Here is a 13,883-nt window from a genome sequence, read left to right on the forward strand (position 1 = left end):
TATTATTCAAGGTTAGGGTTTACAAAATATTGAATGAAGGAAATACTTATATTGACATAAGAATACATTTATGCAAAGAAATGTATATCTTAGGCTTAATAAAAGTAAATATTTTCATTAGGGTTTAGTAATCAAGGGTTAGGGTTTAGTATTCATTATTTAGGGTTTAGTATTCGATGTTTAGGATTGACAAAATATTGAATTATAGGAAATATTTATATTGACATAAGTATACATTTTTGCTAATAAATGTATATTTTAGGCTATATAAAAGTAAATATTCACATTAGGGTTTAGTGTTCAAAGGTTAAGGTTTATTATTCAATGTTTAGGTTGTAAAAAATATTTAATGAAAGGAGATAGTTATATTGACATAAGTATACATTTTTGCAAACAAATGTATATCTTATTTTCTTAATATGTAGAGTCATATTTATTTTCAATTGTAATAGTTATATTAAACAAATGTATATACATTATTGATAAAAAAAAATGTAAATGTTAGACTGACTTAAATTACATATTCTTGTATGAACTTTCATAGTAATGCGATAATCCATAGCAAATAATTCATAAACGTATGTGTCACCATTTGTTTCATCAACATTATGTGTCATCATTCTTCTAAAACAAAAGACAATAACAATAACAATAAATCTTCAATAACAGCAAAATATCATACATTCAGTAAATGTACAACTTGTTGTATAGAAAAGTAAAATTTACATTTATACAATGCAAACATTTTAACTAATAAACATTAATAAAACTTCAATTAAGATAACATATAATAGGTTCAGAGAAAGTATAACTTATAGTAAACAAAAGTTATTTTTACAGTGAAACAATATATACATTTAAATATCTATACCTAAATGATTAAATCTATTTCGAAACTTTAATAATCTTCAGAAGACTTTATGGCTTGTGCCGCCGTTGAGATGGCTGAGGTTGTCGGAGGTTCAGGTCGAGAGGAAAGTAGATGTTAGGGTTTGTGGCGTCTCAAAAAATCGGTGGTCGAGGTCGTGCTCCAAAACTTCGCGTCGCCGCCCAGACTTGAAGCAAAGTTCAAAAAATCTATAAAATCGGAGGTTGTGCTCTATTCAACAAGAAATCTCCGTGCCACCGTTTATTCATCGCGGATGTTGCAAAATTCGGCCGTGGAGGTTTCACGATTGAGAGAGGCGAAGCCGTTCCTCTAGAATCTTGAGAAAGGCGAAAGTTTCGCTAAGTGAGGCCGAGAAGCTTGAGAGAGGCGGAGGTTTCATGCTTGAGAGAGGGTTTCACTGTGAACAATACTCAAATAAGTATTTATAGATTTAACCTTAAATAACATTTAAAATTGATAGTATGGTGATACAATATATATATATATATATATATATATATATATATATATAATTGAAAATTACTCCCTCCGTCCATGAAAGAACTTCCTAAGAGGGAGTAACACAAGTTTTAAGAAAAAATATTGTTGAGTGTATTGAGAGTGGATAAAAGGTAGTTGAAGGGTATTGAGAGTGGTGAAAATGTGTTATAATTAATATTGGGAGTTGTGAAAAGTGAAAAGTAAGAGGATTATAAGTGGTGGGGTATAGTCCAAAAATAGGTAGGAAGTTCTTTTGTGGACGTTCCAAAAAGAAAAGATAGGAAGTTCTTTCGTGGACGGAGGGAGTATTTTATAATTATAATATTATGTGGAATATGTAGATTGATGGAAAATGGATATTTGTTCATAGTAATTAAGAAATAGATCATAATTTTAAATATATATTAGGAATGTATTTGTTTTTGCTCTTGCTTCATCTTTCTGTAAGGCTTAATGTCAATTTTTTTTTCACTTAATTACTTTTTGTCTTTTATTATTATTATTATTATTATTATTATTATTATTATTATTATTATTATTATTATTATTATTATTATTATTATTATTATTATTTATTTCTTTTATATAATTAATAAATTATTTGAATAATTACTAAAATGTATATGAATATTTGTACCGTGCGTAAGCACGGGCACAAAACTAGTAAGTATTTATACTCCGGGTCAGGGTTAGCGGGCCGAATCTCTATTCGAACGGGGCGACCCGACTCCATGCTATGCGGTAGGCTGCACCCAATATATCAATTCAAAATGTTATTAGTACTGTGATAGTTGTAAAAAAAAAAAGAAGTAATTTGGGGACGTCCAAAAAATAAATAAAAAAAGGCAAGAAGTGAGTATTTTTTTTAGGGTTAATTGCCCCTAAATACACCACTTTTCCTTAAATTCTACAATTGCACATCACCTTTAAAATCCGCCCCTAAATACACCACATTTCCTTGAATTCTACAATTGCACATCAGCTTTAAATTCGCCCCAAAATACATCACCTTTATATTTTTTTTTTATTTTTGCACATGACTAAAAAATCCTAAAGAAATAAATTAAAGTGTTAATTTATAAATTTAAATATTTTTTTAGCAGCGGAAATAAAATAAAATTCTTTTTTTATTTTTATAAAGAATTTTATTTTATTATATTTTCGTTGCTAAAAAGATATTTAAATTTATATTTAACACTTTAATTAAATTAGGGTGTTACCACTTTAAATGACGTGGGCTTCTAGATTGGCAAAACTGTGTCGTTTTGAATGTTATGATCGTATGTGTTACCATTTTATTAACGTGGACAATAATTGCATGTTCCCACACTAAGTATACTATGTATGCTTATCCCATATTTAATATTTCAAGTAAATGACATTGGAGACGCGTGGAGAGTCGAATGAGCGCGTCGAACCTCTTTAAAAAAAAATGTTTCTTTCAAACTCATTATATTATTCATGTGGTACTTTTGATTATTGTAACTCTAAATTTCAAATTATATCGAATTCGTGTGAAATTTATTAAAATAAAAGTTTCATTTTATTTTCTTAATGTCATGACTTGTTTATTTTTTTAATTCTAAGTTCTTTCTAAAAATTTATTAGAGAATTTATTTCTTTACGAAAGTACTTATATATATATATATATGATTTTAAACTTTATAAAGAATTTAATTTTATTATATTTCCGCTGCTAAAAAGATATTTAAATTTATAAATTAACACTTTAATTTATTTCTTGAGAATTTTTTAGTTATGTGCAAAAATAAAAAAATATAAAGGTAATACTCCCTCCGTCCGCCAAGATTATGGCACAATTACTATATCGGGCGTCCGCCAAAATTATGTCACTTTCCTTTTATGGCAATGGTCCCACCATTTACTTTTATATTTTATCCTTACAAACACTCTTTATTTACAAAAAACCCACCTTAAATTCAATCTCAACCACACATCTCATAAAGTGGTGGGACCCTTCCTCCACTACATCAAAATCATCATTAATTTTATTAAATGTCGTGCCCAAACAATTTGCCATAATCTTGGCGGACGGAGGGAGTATTATTTAGAGGCAATTAACTCTTTTTTTTTTTTTTTAGTACTTACATTTCTTTTGGGGGAGAGCGGGATTCAAACTTGTAGGCGCAAGTTGAAGATGATCTCTGCCGCGGAGGTGGAGCCCACTACCGTCTATGATACACGTGTCAGACACAAGAGGCAGCCGGCATCCACCACATAATGCTGCTCTAAATCATTCTGTCGTTGTCTCTCTCTCTCTCTTCCCCCGCAATTTGATCAAACGATTCTCTTTTTTTTTTTGGGAGTAAAAAAGATAATCGAGAAGGAGAGCGAAACCAAACTTTCTCTTTTCTTCCTCCCTCTCAATCTGTTCATATTCTTGCTGATTCTCATTAAATAACTAGAAAGTAAATAAGAAAAAAAAACCGTTTGTGACGATTGTAGTCATCCCAGTCCGCCGCGTTTCAGCTAGAATCGCAGAGTTCCCTGCGAAATCCCCCAAACCCAATTACTAGGGTTTTGTTTTTCTTCTTAAAGGTCCTGAATTTTGACAAAATTACCATAATTGTCTGTTTTCTGGGGCTATATAGGGAGGATTCTGGTTAGTGGGTTTGATTATACTGTTGAGGAGAGACATAGTTTCAATTGCTGCAAGAAAAGAAAAATAAGGGAGGAGAAATATGAGTTTTCAAGATCTAGAAGCGGGTCGTGGAAACGGCTTGCGAAGGGGGTACGTCAATGGTAAGCAGGACCCGACGCAGGCGGTGGCGTCCGGAATTTTTCAGATCAACACGGCGGTTTCCTCATTCCAGCGCCTGGTTAATACTCTGGGGACCCCCAAGGACACGCCAGAGCTTCGGGAAAAGCTGTTAGTTTTTACTTCTTTTCTGTCTTCCTTTTTTCTGTAGCTCCAAGCTGACTTTTGTGCAAGATTATAATGTAGCATGATTTGGGAAGAATTGGCACAAGCTTGTATAGTGATTGGAGCTTGTATTTGAGTTCTGATATTGTGATCTGTTGGCTGATTGTTTTTCGGTGACAGCAGAACTAGGCATATTCAGTCGGAAATCCAAGCATGATTAACTTTGACTATTCGAAGGTTATGCTATAATTAACTCTTTTTTGATAAAAACCTCAATTTCTTACCTAATAATCTTTCTCTTCCCTGAAGTTTTCATTATTTCAAAAGAAGTTTGTTAAGTTTCTCTGTGCTGATTGTTGGCTAGGCGGATTTTATTGTAATTCTAGTTATGAGTTGGGAAAAAAGTAGGTTCATCACTTCATCTCCTGATAGTAACTTTTTTGGGAGGAAAATATTACATGCCAAAGCTTTGAATTGCATAAGCAATTCAATTATGTCACCCCTCGTAAATATTTGGTACTGATGAAGCTATTTGCTCAATTTTGTGGTTCAATATACACCCAAGGATTTGGCTGATGTGTAACTACTGTGACCTTCATCTAATGTCCAAGTCTGAGTTCATAGTAGCATCATAATTGTTGGTTGGATTGTGTTATTTTTTAATGCATTTTCTTGATTTGGGGAAAATATATAAATTATTTGGCTGTTTATGTCTCAAATGGAGTGGAATTAATGGATGCATATTCCAGTAAATTGTTTTGGTTGTTTATTCAAAATCTTTTGGTAACATATTTCCTTCCCACAAACAATTGCACTTTCTTGCCAGAATATGCTTGATCCTGATTTCTTCCTTCCCCATTCATCTCATGTAGACTGCCAAAATATGTTTCTTACTCACGTTGCGTACTTGCACTAGAGAATTGTGGATCCCACATCCCACATAAGAAAAAAGAAAATGTGCCAGAATTCAATTTAACAGTATTGTTTTTTTTTGGTTTTGATTTTTTAGATAAATAAATTAAGGGCTTAGTTGTTCCACACTATTAGGCAAAAGGGTTCAATTGGGGGAAAAAGAATTCAGGGGTTTATATGTGATCCTTTGGTATAAGATGAAGGTTCGTTTCTATCTTTTCCCTTGTCATTATTAATATCTTCTGCTGTTGAATATGCTAATGCAAGATAGTGCCAGTAAATTCCCACTTCCAAAGGAAATATGAAGTTTTCTTGGAACCTTGGAGATGTCATACAAAATGCGATTGTTATAATTATATCCTTTGTGATTTCCTTTCTCTCTCTCTCTCTCTATATATATATATATATGTATGTATATGCTCTCTCTCTCTCTCTCTCCAACACACACACTCACCCTGAAAGCCAGTTGCTTAAAAGGAAAGGAATGAGAACAATTCTTGTAATTACTCCCTCCGTCCGCCAAAAGTATGTCACTTTTGCCATTTTTGACGTCCGAGAAAAAAGTGTCACTTTCCTTTTTGGAACATAACCCCACTCATTTTCCTTATCATTTATTCTTATATATACCCCTTATTTACATAAAAAACCACCCCTTCTTCAATCTCAACACTCATTTCATATAATGGTGGGACCCTTTCTCTACTACATAAAAATCACCAACCATTTTATTAAAACTCGTGCCCAACCAAAATGACATACTTTTGAGGGAATATGATTTATTGTAAGAAGTGATCTTTAAATTTGACTTATCCAGTCTCTGAATTTGCTGAAGGTTCTTAACAACATAGAGTATCCCTTAACTCCCATAGAGCCTTTCTCCTATTTTAGTAAGGATGATGAAAATTAGGAAACATACACGACTAACATCTGTGATCATCCCTCTTTGTATTTCTAGAAAAAGCTTGCCTTGGAAGGATTGTTCTGCGAGCAAGGTCAATGCTTGAGACCTAAAAACATCTAAGCGGGAAGTTATTATAGAAGGGGACTGGCATTATGTCAAAGTCTGACTTCGGGAGGTTGACGAGTAGCTATTACAGTGGTTAACTGGAGACGACCATTGTTCACATCACAGTAGGGTTTATCTGAGTCCCATTTTAGGCAAGATATATCTTAGCAAGAAGGATGGACTGTGGGTGTTTTCAACTAACTTCTGATGATATTATGATTATTGGGGTCTATGCAAGAAAGGTCTTTTATGTGCTTTACGATGGGCTGTCGTACATAAAGTTTTTCTCTTTTCCTTCCGAAACATGGTGTGAGCCATGGTCTCATGAGGCTATCCCTTTGATCTGCCGCTGAATTGCTCTATACCTCAGTGTTGACTTGGGTTTTTAAATGGATAATATTTTAGCTTGTTACATGTGCAGCTTGTTGTTCTGGATAAAGTCAGGTTTATCAAAGGAACTAGTGACATCATGATAATTACACAGGAGCCCAGCATACTTCACCTGGCCTCCTGAATTGGCCATTTGGGCTTGATCTTTCCTTAATTAACAAGATGATTTTTACCTCCAGTTCAAGTGATTTATTCTGGAGCCTTTGGGAATGTTTTGTATCATTGGGTGCTTCTGTTTGGGAGTTGTTTTGGGAAACAATATTTTGGGGAATGTGATGCATGATTGGTGGTCTATTGGAGTTTATTGGAACATTTTGGGGAAATAGATACACTTTTTAGTGGGGAAATGTTTTTAAGTACTCCAAAATAAAACCCTTGACTCCCTTTATTTTATGGAAATAAAACCCTTGACTCCCTTTATTTTGGTGAATCCTTAGTCTACTGGTCATCCAAAAGTTTACTACTTCCAACTAGTTAAAGGTTGTGTAGGCATTAAGCAGTTCTCATTGTAAGGATGGTGTTTCAGTTCAAGATATCACATGTCCCTTTATTATCCTTATATTGTGATTCAATATTTTATTTTTGGGTGTTCTTATGCTTTTACTCAATCGCAGGCGTAAAACTCGGCTACATATTGGGCAGCTGGTGAAGGATACCTCAGATAAACTTAAACAAGCTAGTGAAATAGACCATCATGTTGAAGTCAGTGTAAGCTTCTTCCTTTGTCCTGACTGCCAATTTGGCAGTTTGGGTCTTCGTATCTCATTGCTTGTGATTGTTACTTGTCACCTTCACAATTGACTGTAACTCCTGTCCATCAGTGATTACATAAGATGTTTGGTCCCATTTTTCTTCCTGCAGGCAAGCAAGAAAATCACGGATGCCAAACTTGCAAAAGACTTTCAAGCAGTACTGAAGGAGTTTCAAAAGGCGCAGCGGCTTGCGGCTGAGAGAGAAACTGCTTATACTCCATTTATTTCCCAAGCAGTTCTTCCTTCTAGGTAATATATGATGCTTGTAAAAGACGTCAGTTCTTATTTTGGCTTTCAGTTTCTAACTTTAGACATGATTTAATTTGTTAGTATTACGGTGTACTTAAACTAATTAATCAAAATATGTAATTTGTAGATAATACATCATGTTTTTGTTGGAGAACAACTCCCAATTTCTTCACATCATCACAATTCTTGCTAATTTACCAACTGTATCAATAAACCTAGAAAAGTTTGGAAAACAATTCATGAAACATTAGCACAATTATGAACCCTAAATCATATTTTTATTGCTAGTTAGCCGACTTAGTTTTCTAAAACAGGCTTGTAGATGACTAATGTAAAACTGAAGTAATACTCTCTCCCTCTCATGTATGTAATTGTCATTGCCGTTCCATTACCTATGACACTAGTTTGTTTACCTAAGTTGTTCTTTGTTTAAACATAAAGTATTTTGGTGTCTTATGTTTGTTGAATATAGTTAATTCAATAAGTGGCATCAGAGCTAGTGCTGTGCTAGTTGTTGTGGTGTTTGTGTGGTGCTCTATTTTAGGCATATTTCAAAAGTCAGGTATGTCACTGCTCTGCCGGAATAAACAATCAGAGATTTATTTTTTTCGAAAACACAATCTGAGAATAGTTGGTTCAGGACAACTGTATTTTGTGTGAGGTACACAAATTGAGCACGGTGAATTTTGCTGCTTCTACAACCTCACTATACGTCAATACTTCTCTAAAGCTAGAGTAGAGAATACTTTATGCGAGGAAACCTCAAAGCTGGAATAGTGAAAAATGAAATGAGGATGAGAAGATTTATCATCCATGGTTTTAGACTTGAGCTCAAGGTTCTCTTCGCTGCTACTTGAGGATGGCTACCCAGCAAGCTTCTGTGGAGAGTATGTCCAAATAACATTTAAAGATGATGACCAAGTTCTCTTTACCAAACAGAGAGGACATGCAGACAAATTAGAAGAGTTGCGTGATTCAATGAGGAAGGAGTCGGAAACAAACAAGAAGGCGGGAAAGAAGACAATGGAGGTCATCCCTACGAAGGGGAACAAGACCAGGCCAAGCTAATATTGAGGAAACCAGAGAAAATTGAAAGGACAAAGACCGATGCTATAATTGCTACATGTGAGATTGATTGAAGCATCAACTTGGTGGCCTTCACAGGTAATGTGGCTGTCAGGTCTTAGAGAAACAAAAGAAGCAATGATAGACAAGACAACAGTGAAGGAGGAAAAGAACAAGAAAAATTATCCAAAGAGCAAAGAAAACCCAAAAGTGATTGAAAGATGGGAATACACAAACAATGTGCGAAAGGGGACAACCAAGTTGAGAAGAAGAAGATGAGAGGATACATAATGTCTTCCACTTAGAAGAACTGGTTCACAAAGAACGCCCAATCCAGAATATGTGAATGTTGCTATTTCGGGAATAAGAGGAGCAAAATGGGACTTGGGAGTTGAGTGCGAAAGTCATGAGATGTAAGCCCATATCAAGGAAGTGGGTCTACAAACTGATGACTTGACTGGATGGCTCCATTAAACAACATAAGGCATGACTAGTTCCGACAACAGCTTGGGATGATAACAAAATCACAAATTGTCAAAATTGGCTGTTGAGGGGGAATGGTGCAGAATTGCTCCCATTCTTTGAATAATTACACCATCACAAATTTAACTGTTTAAGTGACCTACTCTGGAAAACAATTCACATATCTGCCAACATTAACAAGATCATAGTTCATTGCTAGTTAGCTGACATAGTTTTGTATAAATAGGCTTGTAGATGTCAAATGTAAGCAAGGTGATAGTAAAACTCGGGACAAGTAAGGTAAAAGTAAAACTTGCTGTCCCTCCCGTGTATGTAATTGTTATTGCCTTTCCGTTGCTTGTACTGTTGTTTGTGTAAGTAGTTCGCTGTTTAACAATAGATACTTTGCATCTTAATAGTTGAAAATATCATTTTGGTGTAGTTAGTTCAATGATTTCATCTGTGGCTTATCTTTTAAAATCTATCTCTAGCAGCTACTCAGCTAGTGATGTGGACATCCGTGCAGATAAGACCCCAGAACAGCGATCACAGCTTTTGGAATCTAGAAGGTATGTCAAAAAGATATTTTAATATGTGGTCACTTTACTAAGTCGATGACAAACAAATATGTAGAATCAGCTGCTAATGGGACATAGTTATTTTTCTATTGTATTTTATGTTACTTTTTATTGTTCAATGAAGGCCAAATATTTTGATACTCGCTGCATGTGCATCATATTTACATCTTCTTCTGGTTAGACATTGTCCTATCTTACTCGATAGATATATCTTGCACAATGTGTGGCATGTACAATAGTTTGTAATTTACCATTTAATGTCTTAATGTGATTGCTGACGAATCAGCCCATTGTTTGTGATGTAATTGAATAAGCCAATTCATTGCTCGAACTTGTCTTGAGCCGAAGCCGAATAAATACATATACCTCGTTTCTCTTAACTAATATTTATCCTTCTATTGTAATGCTAGTTTTTTGTGATCTTGTCTTCTTAGAAAGCTTTCCCTTTCGTCTAATATATCTGAACACTCTGCTTGGGACACATGTATCTTGTACATATATTTTCTCTGATAAACTTAAAGGTTGCACGGAACGCCCTGACAACGCTTTACTCTGCTTAAAAGTATTTGTCCTTTTTCCTGTTTCCATCTTTATACTCACTCATCTAAATTTGTTGCCTGCAAGAATTTTTATAGTGGAGATTTTGAAATTTCTGTTAATTGGTTGACACATCATAAACTGAAATATCACGGACAGAGTCTTCTTTACTCTATTTTTGTTAATCTTATCTAGTTTTAGAATATATAACAACATTCATATTGCCCATTTGCTGGGAAATTGTGGCTCAAATCCCATTTCGAAAGTTTTTTTTGTTTATTTCTTAGTGGTTAACTGGCAGGCAGGAGGTTGTTCTGTTGGACAATGAGATTGCATTCAATGAGGCAATCATAGAGGAAAGAGAACAAGGAATAGAAGAAATACAACAACAAATTGGTGAAGTAAATGAGATTTTCAAAGACCTTGCAGTACTTGTTCATGAACAAGGAACTATGATAGGCAAGTAATTTGCATGGTATTGAAATTTGATTTCCTGGTTTAACATAACTAACATAAGAATTTGTTGTGTATAGATGATATTGGCTCCCACATTGAGGGTGCTCATGCGGCAACTGGACAAGGAAAATCCCAACTTCTCAAAGCAGCTAAGATGCAGAAGTCGAATTCATCCCTGGTGAGTTGTGTACAAACTGATCATTGTGCATCTGGAAAGTATGATGATGTTTTATGTCACCTTCAGACTGGTAAATGGTAAAAATGGTAGTTAACGGTAACCAAAAAGTGGACTGTTACCTTTCAAAGAAAACAAGTGTGCTAAGGGAGCGTTTACTTTGCATGATTGATAAGATGCATGATTGAGTATTTTTATCTTTAAGATTATGATTTCTTCAATCCTACCCTTTCAATGGGATGTATATCAAGCAAAACTAGCTTAAATGATTGAAATAGTCAAGGGCCTTAGGATATCCCAAAGTTCCAATGCATCAACAAGAGATTAGCCTTACTATTTTATCTATCAAAGCTAATCCTCATAAGTAAATGCCCCCTAAGAGAAAATGGAGTGTCGAACAAAAATCATAATGTCTATTTTCCCTTTTTGGAGTGGAATGGTCGTGGATCCAAGTGCACAACTCGCTCTACCTTGCGCGGTTGCAGATGATGACATGCTATAGTTTTCTAGTTTTCATAAACTAGATGACATTTAAGTTATACTAGACTGTTTCCATTCCCATATTTCTGGGACAATATCGTCGATGTGCTAATCCCACTAACGATCTTGAATAAAATTACAGGATTTGTTTAAAGGTGCCTGAATGTCAGTCCTTTGCTGTTTCGTATGGGCAATCGTGTTATTTCTTTGTTGTTCCCTTTGCTTTGTTTTCAATGCACTGTTATGATATTTGAACTATTCTCTTTTGCATTTTGCAGACCTGTTTACTGCTAGTGATATTTGGCATTGTGCTTCTCATAGTGGTCATAGTACTTGCCGCTTGATTGGGATCTTCTAAAGCTATGGAGAATCCGCAGGGATGGTTCAAGTATTATTGGTTGATTGTTGCTGTTTAAAGCACTTTGCTATGTATGCAAGGTGTTGTGGGTGTTTAAAGTGTGTCTCATCTTGAGGTGACTTTTGGACGAAGTTTACATGGTTGACTACCAATTTGGTTGTGGTGGAAGGTTTGGTATTGTTTTGTTTCTTGTAAATTCTTTTGGTTCTGCTTGTGTTGCTTTGATCACAATCTCCCAATTCATTAAATGTCAGTTATCATGCTTGGGCCCTTTTGGTATGTTCACTAGTTGAACTAGAAATAGATTGAAAGTTTGGACAATTTTGGGAGTTGGGATAGTCTTGGAGAGTTCAACAGTAATTTGAATTACTATATACAAAAATTTGTGTGCATAGATGTGGCTGGGGTCTGGGCCGCAAAACAGGCCAAGGGGACCGAATTGGGTATTGAAATGTTGAACATCACCAAAAAATCTCTCATCGTTATTTTGATCAATAATCTAATAGCAGAACTAAACTCTGACTTGTAGCACTTGCTATATATAATGTCATGATTGCTCTTAAGTAACATCTTGTTTACTCTTAAAAAAAACCGTCTTATTACTAAAAAAAATGTTTCATTTGTTTTTAAGAAAGTTTATACACACACACACACACACATATATATATATATATATAGGGAGAGGTTCAAATAAGAACCACTAAATAAAATTAGAACAGAGAACCATTTTAAACCATTCGATCATCAAGATCTACGGTGGATGCATCATCTTGGTGGATGAATGCAGATCCTGGGTTCGAATCCTGAAGAGAGCAAAAAATTTATTATTTTCGGATGCATTAAATTTAATAGCGAATGCATTAATTTATATAGTAGATGCATTGATTTTAATGGTTCTTATGTTCTCACGATAAGTGTGGTTCTCACTATAACCGCACCCTATATATATATATATATATATATATATATATATATATGGTGGGCTAAAATAAAAGCGTCTTTTAGAATATAAAATAAAAATTATTTTAGCCCTTAAATCATCAAAATACACGGTTAATTCATCATCTTTATAGATAAAATCATACATTTACACTACAAATTCATAAATGTTCTAAACATAATTCATACATTTATATATAATTTTTTTAAGATTAAATCTCAAATTGTTAAATTATAGGTAGATCAATGATGTAGTTATACTCCGATTTTATATTATAACAGTTGTTTTTACCGTAACCCTCGCATATATATATATATATAGGGATGTCAAAAAAGCCCGAAATCGACGGGTCGACCCGAATAGACCGATAAAAAATGTGGGTTAGGGCTGAAAATTTTTAGCTCGAAATTTTTTTAGCCCGAATGGCCCGAACTGAAAATAGTTTGAGCCCGATAGGGTTGGCCCGAAAACCGAGTGGGTTGCCCCGATTAACCGAACACATTCTTAATAATTGATTTTTAAACTTTAATACTTACTTTTTAATTCGATAATAGCATTTTGATGCTTGTAGAATATGTTTTGATTTTTTTCCAACGGTTAATAACAAACATCTATAATATAAAAGTCAAAGAAAGATAGTCATTTATGTTAAATCTATATACAATTTTTATCAGAAATGAAATTAAAGTTAGACACTATGTAAACTTATGCTAAAAAACACTAATTTTTGTATCTAAAATAAAGCGAAATGTCTTGATTTAAAAAATACGACATATTTTTATCACAAGAATATGAATATCTATAAAAAAAATAAACATATAAAAAAATCGTAAAACTTGTGGGCCCGAACGGGCTAGCCCGAAACCGAGTGGGTTAGGGTTAGGATCAAAAAAATTTAGTCCGAAAAATAAAAAAACCGATTAACCCGAACAAAAAATAACTCGAAACCGAATGAAATAGCCCAATTGACATCCCTATATATATATATATATATATATATATATATATAGGGTCAGCTTTTATAGAAAAGAAACCTTAAGATTAAGAATTAAGAAGGAATCTCAAGCATTGATTTAGTAAGATCTAACGGTTCATAAAAAAGGGACAAAATAATTTTTTAAATTAAAAGTTACGCTGGAATTGTATTATAAAATTGTAAAAGGTTATATTCGGCATTCTAATTTCATTAGGAATAATGTAAGTTACATCATATCCCCAAAAATTCGCAACTTCCTTCTAAATGGCGATCATAGTGGGATTTCGCCGAATT

The 13,883-nt window shown here is 33.9% G+C and overlaps 1 protein-coding gene across 2 annotated transcripts; it reads left to right on the forward strand.

Annotated features, from left to right (window-relative positions):
* The first annotated feature begins 3,490 nt into the window (after positions 1-3,490).
* LOC130993001 (syntaxin-22-like) lies at positions 3,491-11,949 on the forward strand. 2 transcript variants are annotated; one of them, XM_057917722.1, is made up of 7 exons: positions 3,491-4,259; positions 7,176-7,269; positions 7,423-7,562; positions 9,581-9,658; positions 10,506-10,663; positions 10,738-10,838; positions 11,594-11,949. In XM_057917722.1, exons 1-7 carry the CDS (start codon positions 4,072-4,074, stop codon positions 11,657-11,659), a joined length of 825 nt encoding a protein of 274 aa, XP_057773705.1. In that variant the 5' UTR covers positions 3,491-4,071; the 3' UTR covers positions 11,660-11,949. The 2 variants fall into 2 exon arrangements, with proteins under 2 accessions (XP_057773705.1, XP_057773706.1); XM_057917723.1 differs by having other exon boundaries at positions 9,584-9,658.
* Positions 11,950-13,883: the final 1,934 nt, after the last annotated feature.

The sequence above is a fragment of the Salvia miltiorrhiza genome, chromosome 7 (genome assembly GCF_028751815.1).
Source record: "Salvia miltiorrhiza cultivar Shanhuang (shh) chromosome 7, IMPLAD_Smil_shh, whole genome shotgun sequence".
NCBI classification, from domain to species: Eukaryota; Viridiplantae; Streptophyta; class Magnoliopsida; order Lamiales; family Lamiaceae; genus Salvia; species Salvia miltiorrhiza.